Genomic DNA, 26,336 nt, shown 5'->3' with positions numbered 1-26,336 from the left:
CTGGAAAAAAATGCACATGATTGCTTTTTTTTTTTTTTTTTAAGTCTCCATGCATGGGATCTCTTGACTAGTAGGAATCTGAATTGGTGAAATGCCAAAATACCAATAAAGAGCCAAATAAAGGAAGACCTGCTCATTTGAAACCAGGATAGGCACTTGACGGTGGCTGTTTTCTGGTGTCAGTTTCCTGATTCTGATACTGTACTCTAGCTGTCTATGCAGCATGTTCACATCGGGGAAGCTGAGTGAAGGCTGCACGGGACTTGACTGTACATCTTTGTCACTTCTTGTAAATCTGTAATTATTTCAAAATAACTTTTTTAAAAAAGGAGAGCAGCCGGCCAGATAGGTCATCTGCACAGAGGCCCGAGGCTGTGTTCCTAAGTGTCATCTGTGTATATTGCATGGGCCCCACCCACCCCTCCCCCACCCTCTGGCAGCAGCCAAGTTGCCGGTTCGGTTCTGTGGGGCCAAGGCGGGGCCCAGGCACCCCCGCCCCTACCCTGAGGCAGAGCCAGGCTGAGGGACCAGGCCCCAGAAGAAAGCCACGGGGGTTAGGGTGGGGGCGCTTCCCGAAGCACGGATCGGATTTGGTGAACCCCTTGGCTCCGAGGCTTTGCTGAGCCCGCACTGACTCCTGGTTGCCTTGTCCTCGGGCCGTGAAAGGAGTGAAAGGAGATCGGTGCCGGGACCAGTTCCAGTGGCCGACTCGACTATTTCCTGCCTCACACACCCCTCCCCCTGGGCGATCCTCCTGAAGGAGGGTTCTCTCCATGGTGCTTGGGTCTCCCCAAGAGAGGGTCCCGATCGGGCCAAGGTTATCATTAGGAATGACTGGGAAATGGCAACCCCACTAATAAAGCACTAAAAGACTCGAAGTCTTAAAAAATGTGTTGTCTGTAAGAGAAAATAAATGTCAGCTAAAAACCTCAAGGTGTGTAGCCCATTAACTTTAGGTTTTAACAGTTTTCAGACAGAAGCCTTAATTAGGCTTGTCACAAGTCCCCACTTGTAGGGAATTCTGTGCTTTGTAATAATGCAGATGAAGGGTTTTGTTTCTGTCCTTTAATGCTTAGTAGGTTTTTTTGTATAATCCGCTTTTATGTTCCTCTGTTGAGAGCTTGTATTTTAACATTCTCGCTTTGTTCTCTTATCTGGATCTTGAAGGAGAAAAAAAAAGGGTAAAAAAATTAAAATATCTGGGACCTAAGTCTGGGTACATTCAACTTTAGAAAATATCCTCATGGGTTCTTTTAGAATGCTTGCCTCAGTATGAGAGCCAAGTATGGACAACTTACTGTTTGCATCGGGTTCTTCTTTAAAAAGTAACAAGTCGTCCTTTATAAAAAAGATTTATTTCCTTGTAATTGTAAGCTAATTTATTTAGATGGTTAAAATATTAGTTTAAGCACCTGGTCTTTTTTACCTTAAGCTCCAGTTTGGTATTAGATGTGTTGCTGTGTATTTCATGACCAGAAGTATCTGGCTGTTAGGTGATTCATAAACCTTCCTGAAATGTCTGAGGTCCAAGTCTGGCTCTCAGCTCTTAACCTGGGGACAGTTTCCATCATAGAGTTCTCATAGCCATGTTTCAGGGATAAGGGATGCCAGTTCATGGCATCATCCTGTATATCTGGGCATCATCATAATGTGAAGTGTCATTCCAGAATGATTTCATGAGAAAGGCCACCTGAGATGTTGCTACTGTGAGCACATTGTATCTTTCTCTTGTTAATGACAGTTTTTTTATATTACTTGTGTTCAGAGTTCCCTTAAATCAAGCATGTTAAAGAAATCATGGAGAGGTGCCTGGGTGGCTCAGTAGGTTAAACGTCCAACTTCAGCTCAGGTCATGATCTCACGGTTTGTGAGTTCAAGCCCCACATCGGGCTCTGTGCTGACAACTCAGAGCCTGGAGCATGCTTCAGGTTCTGTGTGTGTCTCTCTCTCTGCCCTTCCCCTGCTCATGCTCTGTCTCTCTCTCCCTGTCTGTCAAAAATGAATAAACATTAAAGAAATAAAAAAGAAAGAAATCGTGGAGATCATTTTGGTTTGGGGTGTGTAACTTTCATCTTCTGATAACAAACTTGTAAACTTATATTATGCTTATCAGTAATTTTAATATAAGATACAAGAGAGTATTTGAAGCAAGAGAGGAATTGCTTTATTATTGGTGACTGAGAAATAGTAAGGTACGTTGAAAATGCTGCTGGCAAGTCAAAGGACACTGATAGCATTAACATACATCATGAGTTTTCTGGAGAGAAAGTTTTATCTGGCCTTTGGGTTAGCAGTGTTATTCTTTGTTTTTAAAAGGCTGCCATATTCACTTGAGATTCATGGGAAAGATATAAATAACTAGAAGCAAACTGAACAAAAACCATGTTGAGATCAGGAACTTATTTCAAGAAAGCAGATTATAGGTCTTCTTCTAAAGTGAATGACACCCTTGTGCCTTAAGCCACCTGCCATGTACAAGTATGTCAACAGCACAGCAGCCGGGAGTGTTGAGCAGTACCTGTGCCGGCTACTGACCAGTATAATATCCAGGGCTCAGATGTCACCCAGAGACTGCTTTGCTATGTTCTACTGATTCTGTTTCGGGATGAAGAAGTACACCATACATTTTAGTGTTGTTTTCATCAAAAGTCCCTCTGTCGTTTAAACTTCAGTTAATAGAAATCATTTGTTTTCCCCAGTGGTACTGAATAATTAACTATTTAAGCAATCAGCGAATTGCTTAGCTAGATCAGTATTGTGTGGTCGGCATGCTACCCATGCAGAATACATAGCACTTGGACCTACCACCGCCAGAACTGAGACCTGCTGAGGGTGTCCTATGCTTTAGAAAGTTGAAGAGGAGAGTCTGGAGAGCATGTTCTTGATCAGTTTTCACCTTAAACCTCTTGCCTTTTAAATTTATTTTAATGTTTGTTTATTTTTGAGAAAGAGCGTGAGCAGGGGAGGGGCACAGACAGAGGGAGACACAGAATCTGAAGAAGGTTCCATCCAGGCTCCTACTGTCAGCACAGAGCCCGATGCAGGGCTCAGACCCACAAACCGTGACATCATGACCTGAACCAAGTCGGACGTTTAACCAACTGAGCCACCCAGGTACCCCCAAAACTCCCGCCTTGTAGATACACTAAACTGTTGCTGCCAAGTAAGGCTTTTCCAGAAACTCTCTGTAACGTAGGAGAGAGAATGCTGCCATTCAAAGTTGTAGTATGATAACAGAGGAAAATGGGTGGGAAGGAAGACCCCCAGAGGAAAAAGTGCCCAAACATGGTGCCTCCAGAGAAAGTCATTGTACAGAGGCTGGATAGGCTTCACAGTTTCATTGGCAACAAAAAATACATGTTCTGCCTACTATGGACCGGACACTGTTCCAGTTACTAGGAAAAGAGGATGTGGCCAAAGCAGTCGTCTGTCTTTATGGAGTCCATGTTCTAGGGAGGGGACAGTGGGAGTCCAACGGTAAACAAACAAGTAAATCTACAATCTGTCTAATGGTCATAAGTAATATGGGGAAATAAAATGGAAAGGACAATAGGGGGTGCTGTTCTGGGGGTAGCATGTAGTTTTTCTATAGGGCATCAGAGTAAGTCTCGCTGTTTAAGGTTACATTTGAGCAGAGATGTGAAAGAGTAAGGGGGAAAGCCATGGGCGGGGGGAAGGATTCCAGACGGCTGGAGCTGTGGGTGGAAAGGCCCTGATGTTGGAATGCACTTGGCGCTTTGGGGGAACAGCACTGGAGGTGAATTTGGCCGGAGAGGAGTGAGCAGTGGAAGAGCAGAGACATGGTAAGGGATGTGGCCAGATGGTGGACAGCCGCGTAGACCATTGGATAGACTTCCACTTTGGCTCCAAGTGAGATGGAAAGCCACAGGAGGATTTGGGCCAGAGGAATAACTTGAACTGACTTAGGTTGTGACACTGTTACTCTGACTATAGAGGTAAAAAAATAGAAAGTAGGGGACCAGTTAGGAAGTTATTATAATGATTCAAATGGGGGACGGTCAAGACTTTGACCAGGTGGTAGCAGTGAGCTGATGAGGATGACACCAAGGTTTTGGGCTCATCTAGAAGGATGGGGCTGCCATCTATTTCAATGAGGAGGCTGTGGGAGGAGCAGGATACAGGGGTGGTCAGGGGTTTGGCTTTGGATGTGTTAACTTTAGAATCTTCCAGATGCCTCTTAGGCTGGAGTTGTGGGGTGGTCCCTTGGACTGCCTGGCCTGCAGATCCAAGTTGGCGCTGAAGAGCAATAGCTACTAGGTAGGAGTCACTAGGGTCTGGATGGTATTTGAAGCTGTGAAATTCATCAGAATCGCCTCCAGAGTGAGCACAGAAGGAAAAGCAAGGAGAGGTCTGGGTCCTTCATCTCACAGAGATCATGGCATTGATTCCGAATTCATAGAGAACAAACAGTTAAGAATTTTCCTAATGTCCTGTCCCTCATGTTTTGAGACAGCTGTACTATTTAATAATTATTCCTGAATTTCCTTTTTTTTTTAGGTGGGTTTTACTTGATCAATTGCTGATGTTTAAAATTGATAGGTGTAGTTTTGGTCTAGAAATCTGACTTATCTGGAAGATAATTTCAAACAAGGGCACATTAAAAGAGATGTTTGCAGGGCACCTGGGTGGCTCAGTCAGTTAAGCCTCCGACTTCTGCTCAGGTCATGATCCCATGGTTTGTGGGTTCGAGCCCCACATTGGGCTCTGTGCTGACACCTCAGACCCTGGAGCCTGCTTTGGATTCTGTGTCTCCCTCTCTCTCTGCCCCTCCCCCACTAGTACACACACTCCTTGTGTCTGTCTCTTTCTCTCTCAAAAATAAGAAAACATTAAAAAAAGAAAGAAATGTTTGTAGGGGCACCTGTGTGGCTCAATCAGTTGAGTGTCTGACTTTGGCTCAGGTCATGATCTCACAGTTCGTGGGTTTGAGCCCCACATTGGGCTCTGTGCTGACAGTGCAGAGCATGCTCAGGATTCTCTCTGTCTCTGTCTGTCTGTCTGTCTCTCTCTCTCTCTCTCTCTCTCTCTCTGCCCCTTCCCCGCTCAAGTTTGTACACATGTGTGCACATGCTCTCTCTCTCTCTCACGATAAATAAAGATAAAAAAAAAAAAGAGATGTTTGCAGCCATGGAAACTTGAGGTCTCAGAAGTAATTATTACTCAAGATAGAAGGCAGTAGGGGGGCACCTGGGTGGCTCAGTTGGTTAAGGGGACAACTTCGGCTCAGGTCATAATCTTGCAGTTGGTGGGTTCAAGCCCCACACCGGGCTCTGTGCTGACAGCTCAGAGCCTGGACCCCGCTTCAGATTCTGTGTCTCCCTCTCTCTCTGCCCCTCCCCTGCTCATGCTCTGTCTCTCTGTCTCAAGAATAAATAAACGTTAAAAAAATTTAAAAAAAAGAAGGCAGCAGAAGTCTAGTGTGCACTTTTCACCATCATTTCTTTTTGAAAGTCTCACTTTGGGTTGTGATTTCATGGTAGGCAAATCTGGTGAAAACTTGGAGGGTGTAGTATTAGTAGGCTATCAGTTCTGTCACACTGCACTTTAAATTCTCTTTTTCCTTTTGCCTTTTCTAGCCAATATTTGCATTTCTAAATGAAGAAAAGTTTAATGTGGATGGATGGACAGTTTATAACCCAGTAGAAGAATACAGAAGGCAGGTAAGTCAACAGGTGCTACGGCAGGTGGTAAATCTCAAACACGCATGGTGACACTATGTTGTCAGTCATACTCTTTGAGAATCAGTGAAATCCTTGCTTAGTATATTTTTTGTGGCAGTTATAGCTCATTTTTTCGATTACTGTATGATTTATGAGCTCATTCCCTAGCTATATTCAAGTTGCATTGAAAGCTGGGTAGCCAAGTTCTGTTTCCTTCTGGTACATGAACAATGTCGGTTGTATGTTGTTCATGAAATGAATCAAATACGTGGAGTCTAGAAAAGTCAAACTTCTATATCTTACTATTGAGGCGTTCGTGTCACTATGTATTTACACATTTGGGAGCATAACTATCACTGACAGCTAAATTTAAATTATATTTATTCCACTTTGCAGATTGAAATGAATTAGGACTATTTTCCTATAATGCTGACTTTTCCAACAAAGCTTTGATGAACATATATTAGAATAGCTTTTACTGCTCTCTTCTGTGAACTTCACCTGCATGCATGTTCATTTGCTGTAATAAAGGCAAGAGGCTTGGTACAATGTTGCTGTTCAGGGACAAAGGTTTCTTGTGGCATTTTTTGTGAAGAAGAGCCAGTGTGTATTATGTAACAGGAGCCACAATTTGACCTGTGGTTTAATCAAGTTTGTAGGCCAGGTAGGAGTTTTGTGATGGAGGTTTTCATAGTCCTCATCCTACAAAGCTCTTAAAATAATTGGGAGCATTTGCTGAGTGAGCTGTGAGACTCCGATCGAGCCCAGTTGCTTTATATGAAAAGGCAGTGAATGTAAAGTAAAATTCTAGGACCCTAGACTCGAGGAGAACCTTCTAGCCACCACCTCCACTACCAAGCATCTGGGTTGATTATTCTTTCTAGTCTTGATCGGCGGCGTACATATTCATAAGCAGATTCAACGCTCAGGAATGTGGGTGTGGGAGTTTAGATCACACATAGGAAGTAGGGCGTCCTGTGCTTCCAGAAGTCCGCTTTAGACTGGTGGGTTTTCAAAGGCTGTATATGTGTTTCATTTTAATGATCTCTGTTCTGGGTCAGATCTTGAGGCAGAAGAAAGACCATTGAAACATTTTGCATGTTTTGGAGGCCTCTGTAGCATTATGTATTTAAATATTTGTACCTTAGTTTTGGAGTGTTATGGACAATATTAAGACTTATTTTGTAGGCCAACGTTTCTAGCTTGAAACAAAACAGTTCCTGTTTTTCAGATTGCATGCATATATGAACTGTTGAAGGTATCTTGTTCTAGACTGCCATTATATTTCATCTTTTCTTCTTATAACTTTCTCATGGGACTTATAACTCTCTAATTGGACTCAGCATCAGACTCACCTGTTTGGTCCGTGGTCTATAGGACCAGACCTAAGGAAAAGGTACAATGTCTGTCCCCACAGCAAACACCCACATAGCTCACCTTTGTGTGTGTATTTGTGTATTTGTGAGTATGGGGAGAGAATATTCCACCACCTCTGGATCTTGTCCATACGCGGTTTTGTGGGTAGCTGGCAGAATGGCAAGTGTATTCCATGTCTCCCTGTCACGTTAGCCATCTGCTTAGAATGCAGGTGGCTGTATTTCTCACACAGCCTACGGAGTGACCGCCAATCCCAAACAACTTGGTTGAAAACACTTTTAGGAGGTGGCGAAATGAGCCTCCCCAGAGGGGTTTTCCTTTACTTCCCCTCTGTGACTTTCTGCATAAACTTAGCCTCTTTCTACTTTGGAGCAGACTGATGCATTCACTCTGTTTTGAGTAGGGAGAGGCAGTTGCCCAATGTCTCTTCTACCCTCAAGTGGACACAGGTTAAAATTATGTGATGCACTTTTCTCTGGGGTGGGGAGGGTACGTAGGTGGGAGATGCACTTGGGCTTACTGTTACACACATAGTAAGGAATAGTTTGACGTGAAATTAACGAGGAGCTCAAATTCAAGAGAATTTGTATTTACCAATGACATTTTAGAATTATGGAAGCCACCAGTGTTTTGTCTTGTGTTCTTATGTTGTCCAGATGACTGATTTGGCTCCCTTTATTATAAATCAGTAGACCGTCCCTACCCTGTGTTCAAAGAGGCACGTGCAGATTCTGCTAGCAAAAGGAAAGGAGACCCAAGGCCAGTCCGGAGACGGAGCCGTGCAATACTGACTTGGACATCCTTCTCTCCTGCAGGGCTTGCCTAACCACCACTGGAGAATCACTTTTATCAATAAGTGCTATGAACTATGTGACACCTACCCTGCTCTCTTGGTGGTTCCATATCGTGCCTCAGATGATGATCTCAGGAGAGTCGCAACTTTTAGATCCAGAAACCGAATTCCAGTGAGTACTACAGTTAATGTTTTCCTCAAAGACTGCCTTTTGTCCCATAAGAACAGGAATCCAGTCAGAGACACACTCTTGGAATCTCAGTCCACCGTGTCGTTTTTGAGTGCCCGCTGAGCACACAAAGGACTGCGCTGAACGGGAAAAGAAGTGAGACCGCACCTGCCTTCCGGGAGTTCACAATCAAGGACAGAGAATGAGCGCAAGTAATTCTCATACAGGAGAGGGTGAAAGTGACACTACCATACGTAAACCAGGTGCTTGCTGGAAGGATAGAAGGAAGTATAGGGACTTTCCGGTTTTCACCTTTGCAGCCCCATACCTTATGTGTGACGGGCCCTTGACAAGTGTCAGCCAAATCATACTGGAAACAACGCACTATCTGTCTAATGTCACAGAGCACAGAGCACATGGGTACAGGCTTTTGTATGCGGCCACCTTTATTAGGGTTAGCTCATCCTCATCATGTTTGCCAGCTGCCCGAGCGCCAGATGCACATGATTCCAGACGGTATGCTTACAGTATCCTTGGACCTAGTTCACCAAGTTCTCTTTGGCTCTTGAATATTTATGTGAGTCACGCCATCTACTTTGTGTACATAAATTTTCTTGACTAAAAATTTAGAGAATTTTTCCTCTCTTAATTATCAGAGCATGTCATAATGAGTACATCGCTTTGTTTTTGTTTTTCTAAATAACAGATTTTGGAAAAACAAGGATAGAAGAAATTAAGATTTAATGTCACCTTGCCTTTAACTCCAAGTCTAGACATTTTTTGTCCTTAAAAGGACATTCGTGTGAAACTTTGGTCTAGTGTCAACATAACAGGAATCATAACTTTAAAATTCGCTCCCTTCTCTAATTCTCAGTGTCTGTTCAGATCGTAATGATGTATATTGTATTTGAACATGTTTTTCAGCTGGTTTTGCTAGAATACAGTGCCAACGAGGCTAGAATTACAAGTTTACTCCTCTCGTGCTCTTCTGCGACATACTTTTCTGTGTTGTAGCCGTAGACTCCACCCCTGCCTTGGCCAGCTGTCTTTGCTAATATTTGTCTTGCCCACAGGAGGAGGAGGTTAGGGTAGTGTGGATCGACTTCCTTCATGCCTTCATTCAGTTGAACGTCTACCATGAGAAACGTGTGTGTGTGTGTGTGTGTGTGTGTGTGTGTGTGTGTGTGTGTGTGTGTATTTCACAGGATTTGGGGCAGGAGAGGAGGGGTGTGTGTGTGTGTGTGTATTTCATGGGATTTGGGTCAGGAGAGGAGAGGAAACAAGTGTGCTCAGGCTGCCATCTTGACCCCCTAGTTTCCACTCTTCTGAGTGAATGAGAGCCCACTGTAGAACACATAAGATGCTTAACTTTTTACTTATTTACCCATTTTATTGATCCTTCTTACTTCATAGTGGCCACAAATTTGTATTTATTTTTCCTAATAAAACTAAAGCTAAGTTCTCCTTCACATCTATATCTTTATAGATTACCATGCTTAATCATATTTAATAGTAGATAATGTACTTTTTCTGATATACCTCATAACCATCTGACTCTTGACTATAACCCAGAAAATGCATTCGCTTTTAATGTGAAATCCTTACTATTTGATATTCAGTTCTTTTTTTAAGAAAGCCCATGTAAAAATACAAGAAGAATTGATGAGAAAGCAGTTTTGTTATTTGTACATAAATAGCATATGAACTATTATAAGATACCATTTAATAACAAAATGATCCACATGCATTGATGTTCCCATCAATGCATACATATGTTCTCTTATGCATTCCTTTTTCTCTCATAGGTTTGTCTTAATGTTACACAAGTCCTTAACATATAAGTAACACATAGTTACTTCACATATTTTACAAAATGCCGATAAAGAAAAAGGATTCTGCCACCTAGTGAGAACCACAGTTAACATTTTGGTCTGTGTTCCAAACTTCCTTCCAGACTTCCTTCTATGCATACATATTTTTATTTGGAAAAAAAAAGAAATTATGCTGTCATTTGTGTCTCTGCTTTCTCTGTGTAACATTATCTTGGAAAGAGCGTTTCCTGCTGTTAAACATCTGTGTGCCAGTGTGTACATGCACCATATGTATTTAATCAGTTTTTTATTATGAGACATCTTGGTTATTTTTTTATTTTTTTGCTATTATAAACAACGCTGTGATCAACATCTTTTTTGGTGGCTAAATATTTGTGTACATCCTTAATTATCTATGGCTTCTAGATATTAACTTTAGTAGGAATAACCTAATATAGTACCATATACTTTGAAAGCAGTCATGGTAGTTGATGTTGTGAAGCTACTATTATTTATACCTGTGAGCCAAACAGCAAGCATCCTTTTAAAAAGGTAGTCAAGGGGTGCCTGGGCGGCTCAGTCAGTTAAGCATCTGACTCTTATTTTCGGCTTGAGCCATGATCTCATGGTTTATGAGTTTGAGCCCCGTGTTGGGGTCTATGCTGACAGCGCAGAGACTGCTTGAGATTTTTTCTCTCCCTCTCTCTCTGCCCCTTCTCTGCTTTCTCTCTCAAAAATAGGGGCTCCTTGTGGCTCAGTGGGTTAAGCGTCTGACTTTGGCTCAGGTCATGATCTCGCAGTTCGTGGGTTCGAGCTCTGCATCGGGCTCTGTGCTGACAGGTTGGAGCCTGGAGCCTCCTTCGGATTCTGAGTCTCCCTCTCTCTCTGCCCTGCCCCCACTTACACTCTCTCTCAAAAATTAATAAACATTAAGTAAATAAATAAATATTAAAAAAATAAAAAGGTAGTCAAGATCCCTCAAGAAAAAGAAAAGAGGAAGTGAAACAACTTAGAAGCATTTCTTAATATGATCCGGTGACTCCAGCCTTAAACTTCCCAATCAGAGAGAAGAGGGGTGGAGGAAGGGAAGGCATGGGTGGTGGCACAGGACGGTGTCTTGCCCAGGACCTGATTTCAGTTTAAAACTTGGGAGGGTCTCTATCAAGTAATAGGTCTCTTACGTGTAGCAATTTTCTTTTTTGAAAGTGATCTTGTATCAGATCAACATGTTGTACAGCTTAAACTTCCACAGTGCCGCATGTCACTTACATTGCAGTAAACCTGAAAAATGACAACTCCGTGCACATGTCAAAGTGATCTCGTGTCTCTTACTGGTCTTAAAGCGAGGGCCACAGGAGGCAGGCTGGGCAGGTCCCATCTCCACCTTGTTGGTTACAAAGTGGAGGTCGGGGAGGGCCAGTTCTTGTCCCAGGGCTTCCCACTTCTCAGCCTTTGGACTCTTAGGAGTCACAGTGGTGTTTTGTACAGGTCTCTTCATGGCGTGAAGAGTCCATGAATGAGTATTCATTAATGCCGTCACATCCTCTTTTCTCACTAACCCAATGTCGGCATCATGTACATCGATTTTCATAGACATCAGTGCTTATCATTTGCCGTCACGGAGGGGGTGACTTCAGGGATGACGGCGCATTTGGCCTTCTATTAAGTGAGCTCAGACACTTCTGCTTCTTTAGTTCTTCTGTCTGCTTTTCATAGTTTTTCATATCTGACTCCGTGGGCTGCCCAGCTCACCCCTGGAAGGTACTTCACCTGTGTTTTTCATTCATCCTCCCAGCAGGGCCATGGAGTCATGCTCCTCCTCATTCGATGGCGGAGGAGACAGAAGTGACACAGACTGTGAGCTTAGTGCCCAGGCTACAGCCACAGCAGACATGTGCTTCACATCTACATGAGCTGTAGATGTGAGTTGGTATTATGGAGACACGTTGTACCAGACGTGATTTCCTTTACGTATCACTGAGAAATCCAGTACAAGCTACAGAGCAGAAGTAATATCAGAAGCTTTTTATTTCCTTTAAGCGAGAGAACTTTTTTTTTTTTCGGTAAGCATTTAACTTCTACAAGAAAACACTAGTAAAGCAATTGGTTATTCTAGCTGCCTCTGGATAATTGTCACTGTTAAATGTGTGTTGCTGAGCACATTGCGTAAAATCACAGGTGAACCGGTATTCTGTTTTGGCAAAATCAGATTCACTTCCTCATGATTGTTAGTGCTTTCTGTTTTGGGTATTTCTGTTTTGAGATTTGTTTTTTTCCTGATAGCTTAAAATTTCTGAACTAACCTTAGGTGCTGTCATGGATTCATCCAGAAAACAAGACCGTCATCGTGCGTTGCAGTCAGCCTCTTGTCGGTATGAGTGGTAAACGGAATAAGGATGATGAGAAGTATCTCGATGTTATCAGGGAGACTAATAGACAAATTTCTAAACTCACAATCTATGATGCAAGACCCAATGTAAATGCAGTGGCGAACAAGGTGAGTGCATTTAGTGACATGACAAATGCTTCTCTTAGATACAGTGTGCCATGTTTTACATGATTGGGTTTGCCGCAGTGTGGCACTTTGTGGGCTTACGTTAATAGTTAAACTTAGTTGAAATAGGAAGACTACTTTGCTGACATAGGAAGTAGTTTTAATCACAAAACGTATTTTAAAACGTGAATCCGTTAAATGAGAATAACCTTTAGGTAAATTAGATGAGTATCGAACTATAATGAACTTCAATCCTGTCGCAAGTTCAGCCCTCTTTGGAGTGCCTTAGGCATCTACGAGGAGTTGTGGGAAGCTGCAATGGTTAAACCCTAAATCTGTAGCTTCATCCAAACGGTCTCTTCACTGCACTTGTTAATGTGCCTGCTCATTTATATAAGATAATTCAATAAAAGGAGATTTCTGTATATGGATTTTACAATCAGGCACACACAATGTTACTGTTTTCAGCAGCAATCTGTCTCCATTGTCTTCTTGGCCTTCTTAAGCAGAGTGTGCCAAGTGCCCCTAAAATTGGTTGGGGACGTCGCTGTGAACATCAGTGACTATGTAGCGTTGCTTTCAGAAGCTCCCCAGAAGTTGCCGCAAGATATAAGGCTGTTTGCCCAGACTCTAATCAGCCCCAGATTGATATGCTTTTAACATTCGATTTCTTCTTTTCTTTTTGTGTTTTCCATCTCCTGTTATTGCCAGCTGTCACTCCCAAGTGCTCACAGTGGGCCTGCCCCACGTTGTTCACCACCATTCCGCCTTTCAGATTTATTGTTTCTCGTCAGCTGTAGGCTTAAATTTCATCATCTTGAATACTTTGCTTATCCCGAGGTCACTTTTCTGGCATCTTCAATTATTCATAGCACAAGACAAGAACCCAAAAGCAAAACACATCCTCCAGTGGCTCAGAGAGAGATGCAGACTGTGGTTGTTTGCACACGGATCGTGTGTCTTCCACATTTGCATGGGGGGTGGGGGTCCCCTCTGCTCCCGGTGTGCTCTTGGACAAGCTCTCTATTACTGCAGTAACAGTTTTTGTCTCACTGATGGAAATGATTTGGAAATTCTATGTAAAGCAATCAGGAGTGGTATTCATGAGTAAATTAGGAATTATAAGTAAAACATGTAGGAAATTAAGTCTAACTATGAATATCTTCTTGCATTCTTCATAACTTTAGATATCTCTGTTCCTTCCCTCATATATAGTTGAGAGTTCAAAACATGCATAAAATGCAATATCTGCATGTACACATTTAGCCTGAAATAGATATGGTGTTACATTAAAATGAAGTATTTAGAAAGAATATTTTAAAATATGTAAATGTATAAAACAAATACCTTCATCATATTAACTCAAGCTTACTGCTATAGCAGTAGAATTCTTGAATGCCTTTTAACACTCAGGAAATATGCCTGTGTTGCTAGTCCTGTTAGGGATGAAGGGAAGAAAAAAATTAAGGAAAAAACCTAGGCTTTAAAGATCTCTGCAGCATTCTTTAAAAATCAAGCTCTGGTTCCCTCCTTCCTTGGCTGTGTCTCTCCCCTCGTCATCTATATCCATAGCAACAGGCCCTTGAACCTTCGCATTGTCATATTAGATAATCTGGGTTGTTCCTTTCTGTTGAAGAGAAGGAAACTGAAAAGACTTCCAAAGTAACCAGAGATGGAGAATTGGAACTTTTGGGAACTCAATCTATGCTTGACTAATTGATTTTTACCCTTGTGACTTCTGTTCTCTTTGGACCTAATTGTTCCTCCCTTGTGGAGATTTAGAAATTTACAACCTCCGATGTAATAAGCGACATTACACCATTTTAAAGTAAACAAACCAACCCCAGGCGTAGATAAGACTCAGCACCAGGCTGCATCAATTTGGTGGCGGTCTGCTGTGGTTACAGTGGAACCGCATTAATGCCTGTCTTTGCTCTGGCAATGAGCAGCAAGTATAGTTTTCCTTTTATTTTTTTTTTTTATTTTTGCATGGTATCTTCAGTTATGTATGAAAGAAACTCCAGCATTGAGAATCTCTTTGCAAATCACCGTAGCTTTTTAAAAACCACATGTGTAGAGAAGCAGGTCATCTCTGGGAGGGTGACGTGTGTCATTGCTTTATAGGCTTGCAGCTCCAGCAAAATTTAGGCTTGCTATCTCCTCCCAGGCTGGTAGCCTGCAGCTTAGGAAGTAACTGCCAGGTGGATAGGAGCGCCTCTGTCTTGGCCTCTGATCTGAGCTGCAAAGTGCTATGCCCTGAGGCATGGATAACCAACAACAGGGAAATAAGGCTCATCTGTCTATTCGTTAGCTAATAACTTTTTAAAAATGGTAATGTGAATGTGTATTGTCTACTTAACTACTGATGATGCTGTTAGTAACAAGCTCTAAAATATGTTATATATTCTTCCTATTGTTATAAATAAAAAGAGGCAAAATGTAGCAATAGCACATTTGTCCAGTGCCTTCCCCTTCCATTTCAGCTTATAGAACATTGCTTTCTTGGCAAGTCTATGAATTATTTAACTTTTTCTTAAAGGGCCAGAGGCCACATGTTCCATGGCATGTTAAAACATTAAACAAAATGCAACCAGGTTCTTCAACAAAACCATTACATTTCTTTTTCTCTACGTGGAAAATGGGTATCTTCACCACATTGTGAAGGTGGACGGATACCTGCCCTGGCAAGATAATACTTTCAGGTGCTGTGGTATAGGTGGTGGCCATCTTGTCTCCCCTCGAAACCTTTTGCTCTTTGAGGGCCTACTACGTGCAGCTCTCTGTCCTTGGTGTTTGCACAGCAGACAAACAGTCATGGTGCACTAGAAAAGGTTTGGGCTTTGAACTCAGCGTGAATTCTGTTGATTACCATGGGGCTTTGGGGATCGTTAAATAGTATCTCTTCTCTTTCACAAAATGGGGATAGTAATACCTCCCTTGCTTGCAGCATTGCTGTAAGAATTAGATAAGATTATGGAAAGCAAGAATCAGTATCTGGAACCTCACTGGGGCTCATTAAATGGTGGCTGGTGTTAGCTGTGATAGAGTGTGCCTCCTTTTAATCCTGTTTAACCTACTGAAGTGTTATTGCCTATTCTGTGGGAGAGAACGTTGAGGCTCAGGGAGGTTGAGTGCCTTGCCTCAAATCACATAGCAAAGAGGGGCCAAAGCGCCTCCACCCCCTTCTACCCCCCCTCCACCGCTGCTGAAGAAGAGTACTTCTACAGAGCTGATAGAGGACAAGGACCCTTGAGAACCTGCTCATGCCTTTCCAGATCCAGAAGAAGAGCTAGTAATTATGGAACATTTTGAAATGATTTTTTTCTTGTGAATACAGATCCCCAGGAAATTGCCAGCCTGCTATTTTCTTCTAGCTCAGAGTGTGACTAATGTTGTTGAGGCTGTGTTGGGTAGGAAGTCAGGTCACATCAGTCATCGCATCTAAGTCGGAAGGTTTTAAGTTGAGATTTGGAGGACCAGTAACTTGAAATATTTGGCTAAGTTACTGACGAAGTAGAAAATCCAACTGATTATTTGTATATCTTGCTGTTTCTCAGGCAACAGGAGGAGGATATGAAAGTGATGATGCATATCACAACGCCGAACTTTTCTTCTTAGACATTCATAACATTCATGTTATGAGGGAATCTTTAAAAAAAGTCAAAGACATTGTTTATCCTAATGTGGAAGAATCTCACTGGTTGTCCAGTTTGGAGTCTACTCACTGGTTAGAACACATCAAGGCAAGTAAACATATATATATATATATATTTTTTTATGTTTATTTATTTTTGAGAGAGAGCAGGGGAGGGGCAGAGACAGAGAGGGAGACACAGAATCCGAAGCAGGCTCCAGGCTCTGAGCTGTCAGCACAGAGCCCAATGTGGGGCTCGAACTCATCAACCATGAGATCATGACCTGAGCCAGAGTTGGATGCTTAGTTGACTCAGCCACCCAGATGCCCCAAGGCAAGTATATTTTTTTTAAAAAAGATTTACATGTATAAAAAAGGAAGTCATTGTTTAGTGGAACAGGAATCTCTTTTAATTCCTTCAGTTTTAAAATTGAGCAGTTATTTGTAGTGTAGGGTTCTACATTTGACGGTTTTGTGTCTCTTTATAATTTGCTTACCTAAATTACAGATTTCACAGCATCACTCCAGAACAGTTTGAGTGTTGGTAGAGATGTCACTTCCCGTGTTGTCGATAGCAAGTAGTTGGGGTTTCATGCAGATTTATTTAGGAACAGCCAATTGATTATCTAACCGTTACTGGGTATGACCCTCAAGGACCTAGAGATAGATTGTTTTTATTGAAAATAATCTCAAATTGACTTATTTTAAAGAATGAACTTTATGCCTTGATTATATTCAATCCTTCATCTTGATAAAGGCATCAAAAGCCTGCAGTCTTTAAGAGTAAAAGTACTTGAAGCTATCTGAGGAAACTAACACTTTTAGAAACCACCATTTAGTTCTGTAAACAAACGAAAAGCCCACTTTAAATAGGTGCATTTTTGATATAGATTATTTTCTAGTCAAATTGTACTTTCAAATTTGATAGGAATCATATTTTTCTTTTGCCTGTCTATAACTTTCATTTTTTTCTTAATTCATTATTCTCAAAAAGGAGTTAGCAAAACAAATTAATTGTGACAGCTGAAGGTAACGTGGGGTCCTGGCTGGCAGCCTGCTTTAGAAAAAGGACATTAAGTAGAAACTAAGGAGACCTGAATAAAGTATGCGCTTTATTAAAAATAAGCTAATATGCTCATTGATAATTTCATAGTATGTCAATATCGCTTCACTGGTTGTGACAAATGTACCACACCATTATAGGAGGTCAGGAATAGGGCAAACTGGGTCGAGTATATGCGAACTTTCTGTAGTACCTTTATAACTTTTTTGTAAATCTGAAACTATTCTAAAATAAACATTTATTTTTTAAAATGGTAGTATTAGAAACAAAATTACTACCATTTTCAGAATATATATGTATCAGTTTGTTAAAACCGGAGTTAAATAAAATTAGTAAAGGGTAAACAAAAAAGTAGTGTACTCTTATATGCAAAGCATCACAGTAGACCTCATGAATGGAAGAAGGTATGAGACATACTTCTGCCTTTAAGGAGGTTTGTGCGGTTGAAGACGTGGTATGTACGTGTGACAGGAAAGCTTCTGCTCCTTGCTGCAGTGTGTTAAGTGGAAGGGATGAGGGAACCCATTCTAGAGAAGGAGGCATTCTGAACCAAAGTCCAGGAACAGGCCTGGGGGAGGCCCTGTTGGGAAGAGTGAGGAATTCTGGAGTTGCAGGTTCATCTCAGAGACCTGGGAGAAGCCAGGTGGTCAGAGGCCTTGGCCATGAAGCTAGGTTGTTGGAAGCCCCAGAGGTTTTGGAGTAGTGAAGTAGTAGGAAAATGTTCTGGCAGGTTCTTATAGGAAAGGAAAGAAGGTAAAGTCAGAAAATAACCACTTCAGGTATCCAGAGGCAGGGTGGTAATGATCAGAATTAGAACATGTCCAGGTGGGGAGGGGGGCACTATGAAAGGGACAGACAGGAGAGCTTTCCGAGGAAGGGCCTGTGGGCTTGATGATTACCTAGACACAGGATCTCAAGAAATGTAGGCTGATGCCAAGAGGGTGAAGCTGGGTAACTGGGAAGATGACACCACCATTTGCAGATGCAAGATTGTCCTGAGCAGGGTCTTGGTTAAAAAAAACATCATCTGTTTGAGGCAGCAGCGGGCCATCCACCTGGTGATAGGTAACAGGCAATTTTCTTCCTGCAAGGTGGAACTCAGAACAGGGGCTTGGGACTGAGATGGAAACGTGAGAATCAGCTGTTGGGCAACCAACTCAAGCTGAGCCCTTTAATGATGCTGAGAGGGACACGTTAGCAATGATTCTTGCTGAGTTCATGGGATTATGGTCATTTTTAGTTTCGTTTTTGCGCTTTTGTTCACCTTCTCCATTTTTATCCAGTGAATATATATTACTTTTGTAAATAAGGGAGAGAGCTTTTTTTCTGAAAGAGAGGGCACAGGCACAGGAATTATTAGACAAGGTGAGTCAGCTCCTACTCTGAGCTAGATAGAAGAGAGACTGGTCAGAAGTAGGTCTTCTTCAATGGCTCACGTGTCTGAAGAAATTAGGAGTCCAAGGCCATCACATAAGATGAAGTATGGAAGTTAGGACTTAAGGAATATGGAAAATGCCATAAAAGACCCCTGTAAATTTTTATCGTTTTGCCCAAAGAGAGGGAGATACAAAAGAAATGAAAGAAACTGTCATTGTTCTATCTGGAGACCATCTGTAACTGGGGAGCCCAGAGAGACACCTGTAATGACATCTGACTCATGGCTACTTAGGCATAGGTCAGATTGTGCTAGAAGACAGAGGAGTAGAGTTATGGGTAGCGTTGAGCTCGACCTTGAAGATAAGGTGGGAATGGGGGAGCACGTTTGGGCTGTGCTACTTCTGGAAGCTCTAGAGGAGAATCTGTTCCTCACCTCTTCTAGCTTCAGGTGGCTGCTGGCATTCCTTGCTGTGGCCAGATCACTTCAGTCTCTGCTTCCACAATCATGTTGCCTTCTCTCTGTGAAATCTCCCTCTGCTCCCTCTTATCAGGATATATGGGATGGAATTTAGGGCCCGCCTGCATAATCCAGGATAACCTCTCCATCTCAAAGTCATTATCTTGATCACATCTGCAAAGTCTCTGTTAACCATATAAGGCAGTATTCACAGATTTGCAGGGGCTAGGACCCAGCCATCTTTGGTGAGCATTATTCAGCCTCCCATGCTATTTTGCGGCCCCAGGACTGCTGATAGACACGTGGCATGGCCACCACTAGCCTGCATTCAGGCAAAACAGTCCGACCACTCTGTGCAACACAGGGCAGGCTTTGCGAGCGAAAAGACCACCACCTTGGCACGTGTCCTATATCGTCATTCTAGTTCACCGATGGAGCCCTGACAGGGTAGAGTGTCTCTGTTTCCTGGAGCTTACATTTTTTTCTCTGCCCTTTTCTCTTTTTTTATGTTTATTTTTGAGAGAGCCAGAGACAGAGAGAGGGAGGAGCAGAGAGAGACACACACACACAGAATCCGAAGCAGGCTCCAGACTCTGAGCTGTCAGCACAGAGCCCAACACGGAAGTCACGAACTGTGAGATCATGACCTGAGCCAAAGTCGGACACTTAACTGACTGAGCCACCAGGCGCCCCGCGCCCCCCTCTGTCCTTTTTGACACTCTTCCCCTATAGACCTTCCCGTTGGAAAGTGACATATTATTTTGTGTTTCCTAGAAGGCGACATAATCCATGTCATCGTGTTGTGGGCATTGTCTCTTTTAGTCCAACAGAAGCTGGTGGTGGGGGCGGGTACCATTACTTTAGAAAGGAACCACAATTCTGTGATTGGCTCAATGTGTCACATGTCATTACATAACTACCAGGCGTTCCTGTCAAGAAGCAATGGCGGGAATTCATACCCTATTGGCAAACATCTAATAATTTCTAAAGATAATTGGCTGGGATTGCATTCTTTTTCGTGATAAGGGACGTGTCTGGAGTGAAGTTGCCCTCTGTAAAAATGTTCCTTCAGTTGAACTCAAGTGACCTGCTGCATTACCACTGCTTCTCAACAGCCCTTTCTTCACAAGCACCTTAAATAAAAACTGTAAACGGGAGTTTGAGGAGATACTTAGAATGCTGGAAGAAATAAAGCTGCGCTAGTCATTGTAAAAACAGTGATTTTTGCATGAATAATTGATGTGCCATCAGGTCCCCTAACCTGTCCTTCTTGGGACTACTTTGTCCGCTTATCTTTGGTTACTGTTTATGTCAACATGATAAAAGTACCTATTTTTAGGGGTGCCTGGCTGGCTCAGTCTGCAGAGCAAGCTACTCTTGATTTTGGGGTCGAGTGTTCAAGCCCCACATTGGGCATAGAGCTTACTTAAAAAATAAATAAGTAAAATGAAAAACCAGATCTTTCACTTACTCTTTTCCTTGAATTAGTGAAAGCGACCATAATACTTGACTGTTGCACAGCTGTTACAATTTGGGGAGCCCCCAAATAGCGTCATGTAGGTGAACGGCTGATGAACGCATGAAAAGACACTGACAGTGGCAACGTGAAGTGGCACAGTGGCTTTTGAAAGCAGTTTAGCAGTTTCTTAAAAAGTTAAATAAGTACACATTAGCGTGTGAGCCAACCATTTCACTCTTAGGCATTTACACAGGATAAATGAACACTTAAGTCCCTAGAAATGTGTATGTGTGCATCATTCATAGTAATCAAATACGAGAAACAACTACATGTCTATCAGCTGATGAATGGGTAGATAAAATGTGATCTGTCAATAGAATGGAATTTTTTTTGGCCTTAAAAAGGAAGGAAGGACTGATACAGGCGACAACATGGATGTACCTTAAAAACACGCTGCTAAGTGCATTAAGCCAGTCAGGGTGCCTGGGCAGCTCAGTCAGTTAAGTGTCTGACTTTGGCTCAGGCCATGATCTCCCAGTTCATGGGTTCAAGCCCCACGTCGAGCTCTGTGCTGACAGCTCGGACCTGGAGTCTGCTTCGGATTCTGTGTGTGTCTCTCTCTTTCTGCCCCTCCCTGCTCATATTCTCTCTTTCTCTCAAAAATAAATAAACATAAAAAAAAGACCACCTATTTTATTATTCCATTTACATAAAATTTTTAGTAAACACAGAACTGTAGAGAAAGAAAGCAGATCATTGGTTGCCAGGAGCCGAGGAAGGGAGCAGGGTTTGACCTCAGATGGCACACGAGACTTTTTATGGGTGATGGGTTGTGATGATGGTTGCACAACTGTATAAATTTACAAAATCTTACCAAACCACACACTCATGGGTAAATTGTATGGTTCATAAAGGATTACTCCATAAACACCTAAATCATCCAAAAATGACATTGTGGCAATAAATGTTTGTGTACATAAATTTAGTAGTACTTCTAAGTCTCAAACTTTTACTAGAAGGCCATCCCTGTATCCTTACATAAGTATTCTACTAGTGAGCCACAGAGTAGTTCATATTTTGTCAAAGGCTCAGTGGTCATTTCCACTGTATCAGGCCTTTAGGGTCTAGACCTATTGGACCAGTGATTTTTCTAAAATGATCACTGTTACGAGCTGAATTGTGTCTCCTCCCCCCCCCCCAATTCATATCTTGAAGTCCTGAGGTACACCCTCCCCGTCCCCCCCCCCCCCCCCGTACTTCAGAGTGTGACCTTTTTAGAAATAGGGTCAGTGCAAGTGCAGTTAGTTAAGATGAGGTCTTACTGGAGTAAGGTGGGCCCTTAATCCAGTAAGCTAGTAAAAAACTGTAATTTCACATTTCAGCAGTCTCTTACAGCCACCTACTGACTCGCGTGTTCTTTGCCAGCTTGTTTTGACGGGAGCCATTCAAGTAGCAGACAAAGTTTCTTCAGGGAAGAGCTCAGTGCTTGTGCACTGCAGTGATGGATGGGACAGAACTGCCCAGCTGACGTCCCTGGCCATGCTGATGTTGGACAGCTTCTACCGGAGCATCGAAGGGTTTGAAATACTGGTACAGAAAGAATGGATAAGTTTTGGACATAAATTTGCCTCTGTAAGTAAACCATAAAGTTCATTTTTTAAATGTCAGATTACTGCCATTTGAGATGTAAAAACTAGTCATTAAACCACATATTTGCTTTTGAAAAGGAAAATCCGAGGTATTGAATGATAAGGACTCTACAGGTTTGAAAACGTGTGATGCCTGGGGTCAGGTAGAAGTTGTTTTAGGAGACTTCTCTATCCATCTGCACTATTTACAGTTTGATTTGAAAGTAATACCAGGAGCCTGCATGAAAATGTTCACATTGACTTTGTGTGAAAGGAGGAGGATAGGGTGACAATTCTTTCTCAACTACTATTAGAGCTGTTAGAGCCAAATGCATTTTACAGAGATACTAGATTCTTATTATTCTGATACACACATTTCCAGTTCTCGGTTCCAGATATCCTTTGCATAACCCTTCTGAACAAGGTCACTCAGGTGATGGTCATCCACATTTCCTAAGTAGTGTGAATAACATTTTCAAGTAGAAAGAATCATGGCTAATAAAAGAATAAATGGTAAGGCTTTTGTCTTGTTTTTAAGAGAGAAAGAACTTACTTTTAATGATAATGATAACACCCTTTTGGACCCAGCTTCAAGGCTTCAAACTTGAGGGTTGGTCCCTTCATGCCACTGACATAACCGCAGAGTCATCTGGCCCTGTCTCCCTGCAGCTGCCCTAGACTGGTACAGAATTCCAGTCAGATGAAATAGTTGGGGCACATGTGTTGGTATTGCTATTTTATAGATGTTTATATACTTGATTTCCACTAGTTCAAAATTCGGCATCGGAAAGCAGATCACGGACTTGTATTGTCACATTTTGTGGGTTGTATGCTTTCTCAGTCTCATGCCCTTAAATTATAACAAATCGTCTTCATCAATTCCTTTTAGAGAATAGGTCATGGTGACAAAAACCATGCCGATGCTGACCGATCTCCTATTTTTCTCCAGTTTATTGATTGTGTATGGCAAATGTCAAAACAGGTAAGGGATATATAGGATAAAGATACGTTTGACTCAGTGTTTAAATATTTTGGTCTAATATCTGGGATTTGCCTCATCTCTATTTACATTTGTATGTTAATAATCATTGAAGCCGCATGATGGGTATATGGGGTTTGCGTTTTTATTCTCACTACTGTTTATGTCTGGGATTTTCCATAATGTCTTAAAAATTCAATATCTAACTGTAGCATCTCTACTAACGGAATTGACAGTACGTGTATAGAGGCACGTGTATATAGCTATGCCTGCTAACATATGACACCATAAATAATAAAACTACCCTATATGCCCTGTGCACCCAGGAGAACTGAGATAATTGGCTTGCTTTCCTATTATTCAGTTATTTTATTTTGAGAGAGAAAGATAGAGTAAGCAGGGGAGGGGCAGAGAGAGAGAGGGGGAGAGAGAATCCCAAGCAGGCTCTGCACTGTCAGCACAGGGCCCAGTGCTGGGCTCGATCCCACGAACTGTGAGATCATGACCTGAGCCGAAACCAAGAGTCGGAAGCTTAACCGACTGAGCCACCCGGGCACCCCTACTCGACTCTCCTTTAAACTCGACTCTCCTCAGTCCTGTGCACAGCACCAAGAGAAGAGCTGTAGGATGTGTGCGGATTATGCACCTCTTTTCAGTTCTGTAAGAGATCAGCCCCAAGTTTTCATGCTTTGTTGGCTTGTTTGCTTTTGTCTAGTTCCCTACAGCTTTTGAATTCAATGAACGGTTTTTGATTACAATTTTGGATCATCTGTATAGTTGCCGGTTTGGTACTTTCTTATACAACTGTGAATCTGCTCGAGAAAGACAGGTGAGTGGAAATGCTAATCGTCTTAATTAAATGCGTCTGGTCTTTCCTGAAGGAAGAAGGAAAACAAAATGATAGCTTGGTTTGTGTGAAATGCAAATGTTTCTCATTTTTCACCACGGAGCCTGGGTGCTTTCACTTCAGCTAGGGCTTGTTGAGTGTCTGCTATTCAGTGCAGGGGTAAGACACTAACTTTGCCCTCAGGGAGTAGGAATGACTTTAAAGGTACGGAAGGGCTCCCTCCCAAAACACCATAAAAATGTCAGTAGAGGAAATTGTTTTAAAGGCATAAACCTACAAGAACAGGGAAGATGAAAAAGGAGATGTGGCAACCAAATTTTAGAAGCTGGTAAGTTTGTAGACAACGTAGCTTGAGAAACTGAGTCTCAGATCAGCAGTGGGGGGAGCCAGGAAGCAGCCCTCTTTGCACTGCCTAGAGTCCCAGATGACTCGGGTTTTCGGGCAGAGCGGAAGGATAAGACCACCCGAGGGTCTGTTGGAAATCAGCAGTTAGCCTCCTCAGATCCCCTCCACTCTTCTGGAGCTGAGGACTCTGGCAGAGTGAGTCTCTGGGCAGAGGACCCGAGTGTCACCTGGGGGTGAGGCGAATGGAGAGGAGCTGACTCTGAGGGCCGCAGCTTCTTTCCCCTACTGACTCCCAGCATTCTGGAAGCAAGTCCTCACGTTCCGGGAAGGAGCATGAAAGAACCTCTGTTGGTGAGGGTCGGGGGACAAAATGGAGCCCTCGGCCATTGTTGGTGGGGATGCAAAATGGTGCAGCCACAGTAGAAGACCATGTGGTGGCTCCCTCAGAAGGCTAAACGTGGAGTTGTCCTAGGACCCAGCAATTCCACTCCTAGTACATACCCAAGGGAAATGAAGGCAGAAGTTGAAACAAAAATTCGCACACAGATGTTCACAGCAGCACTACTCACGATAGCTAAAAGGTGGCAATGACCCCAGGTCCATCAGCGAGGACGGGAGAAACAGAATGTGGTCTATGTATACTCTGGAATACTATTCAGTCATAAAAAGGAATGAAGTCAGGGTCCAGGCAACAGCATGGACAAACCTTGAAAACATGCTAAATGAGGGGAGCCAGACACAGAGGCCACGGATCGCATGATTCCATTTATTTGAAATGTCCAGAATAACAAGTACATTGAGGCAAGAAAGCAGATGAGTGTTTTCCAGGAGCGGGAGGGGAGAATGGGGGGTGCCTGCTTAATGGGTATGAGGTTTCCATTTGGAGTGATGAAAATATCTCGGAACATGTTCCATGTGGAGTGATGAAAATATCTCGGAACCTGATAGAGGTGATGGTGGCACAGCTTTTGTGAGTGTACTGGATTGTAGACTTTAAAATGGTGAGTTTTATGGTATGTGAATTCCACTTCAATTAAAAACAATCATCTCTGGGGAAACTGGCCTGAGAAGAAGAACCTAAAGATACCAACACCTACGGTTCCCCACAGTGAAACTCAGCTTGACGAGCCTCATGATCCGAGAGCTTCCAGTTGGCTCTTCAGCCCTCTGCTCTTAAATTGTAGCAGACAGCCAGGAGTGAGAAAAAGCAGCGTGGAGAAAAGAGTTACCAGGCAGGGAGGGCAGAAACATACACAAGCAGTCATCATTTAATATCCCAAGAAAGATCAGAAAATGTTGGTGGTGCGAGATATAACAGGATGTTGTTTGGAAAGACCGTTTCGAGATCAGAAACCAACTTGAAATGAAACACATGACGTCCACAGAAATGAAAATCTCAGAAGAAGAGCTGGAAGAGGAGGTGAAATCTCCCAGAAAGAGCATTAGAGATAGAGGTGGAATATGGAGACCAGATCACTTCTGGAGATCCAAAATCCACATAGTAGAGGTTCTAGAAAGAGAAAATGGGGAGGCCATAGAGCAGGAAATCACAGAAATAATTTGAGAATGTTTCCCTGAATTGAAGTACATGAGTTTCCACATTGAAAAGCCTGCCAAGGGCCCCAGTGCAGTGGAAAAAAATAGACCCCTACTAAGACACATCTCCATGAAGTTTCAAAACAACCGGGGACAAAGAAAAGATCTTCCAAGCTTCCAAAGAGAAAAGGAACAGGTTATTTGCAAATAAGCAGATTGAGAACACAAAATTGTTCAGTATCAGTATTGGAAGCTAGAACTCAGTAGATCATTGCCTTCAGAATTTTATTTGTTTATTTTTTTTTAGAGAGAATGAGAGTGCACGCAGGAGCAGGGGAGAGGGGCAGAGAGAGAGAGAGAGAGAGAGAGAGAGAGAGAGAGAATCTTAAGCAGGCTCCACGTTCAGTGCGGAGCCTGATGAGGGGCTCTATCCCACAACCCTAGAATCATGACCTGAGCCAAAATCAAGAGTCGGACGCTCAACCAAGCCACCCAGGCACCCCTACCTTCAGAATTTTAAAGGAAAATGGTTTCAACCTAGTATTCTCCAGCCACCAAACCGTCAAATGATTAGGTAGGCCAAAGATATTCTCAGACATGCATGGCATCAAGACTTCCCTCCCACACCAGCTTCTCTCGAAGCTGCTGGAGCATCTGCTCCACGCAAACAAGGAAGAAGACTGGAA

At 42.6% G+C, this 26,336-nt stretch overlaps 1 protein-coding gene across 3 annotated transcripts in view; it reads left to right on the top strand.

The window, feature by feature from the left end:
* Nucleotides 1–26,336, top strand: part of MTM1 (myotubularin 1) — a 96,757-nt gene that overhangs the window by 60,722 nt on the left and 9,699 nt on the right. For all 3 annotated transcript variants that reach the window (XM_081792664.1, XM_081792662.1, XM_081792663.1), the window contains 7 exons: nt 5,598–5,681; nt 7,874–8,023; nt 12,140–12,328; nt 15,883–16,068; nt 21,741–21,947; nt 22,833–22,925; nt 23,638–23,751. In XM_081792664.1, the coding sequence (XP_081648790.1) occupies nt 5,598–5,681; nt 7,874–8,023; nt 12,140–12,328; nt 15,883–16,068; nt 21,741–21,947; nt 22,833–22,925; nt 23,638–23,751 (1,023 nt within the window). The remainder of the gene's footprint in view (nt 1–5,597; nt 5,682–7,873; nt 8,024–12,139; nt 12,329–15,882; nt 16,069–21,740; nt 21,948–22,832; nt 22,926–23,637; nt 23,752–26,336) is intronic.

Source organism: Panthera onca, chromosome X (assembly GCF_046562875.1).
Source record: "Panthera onca isolate mPanOnc1 chromosome X, mPanOnc1 haplotype 2, whole genome shotgun sequence".
In the NCBI taxonomy this organism is placed as follows: Eukaryota; Metazoa; Chordata; class Mammalia; order Carnivora; family Felidae; genus Panthera; species Panthera onca.
The sequence above is the reverse complement of the archived record's forward strand: the minus strand, read 5'-3'. Positions and strand labels throughout refer to the sequence as shown.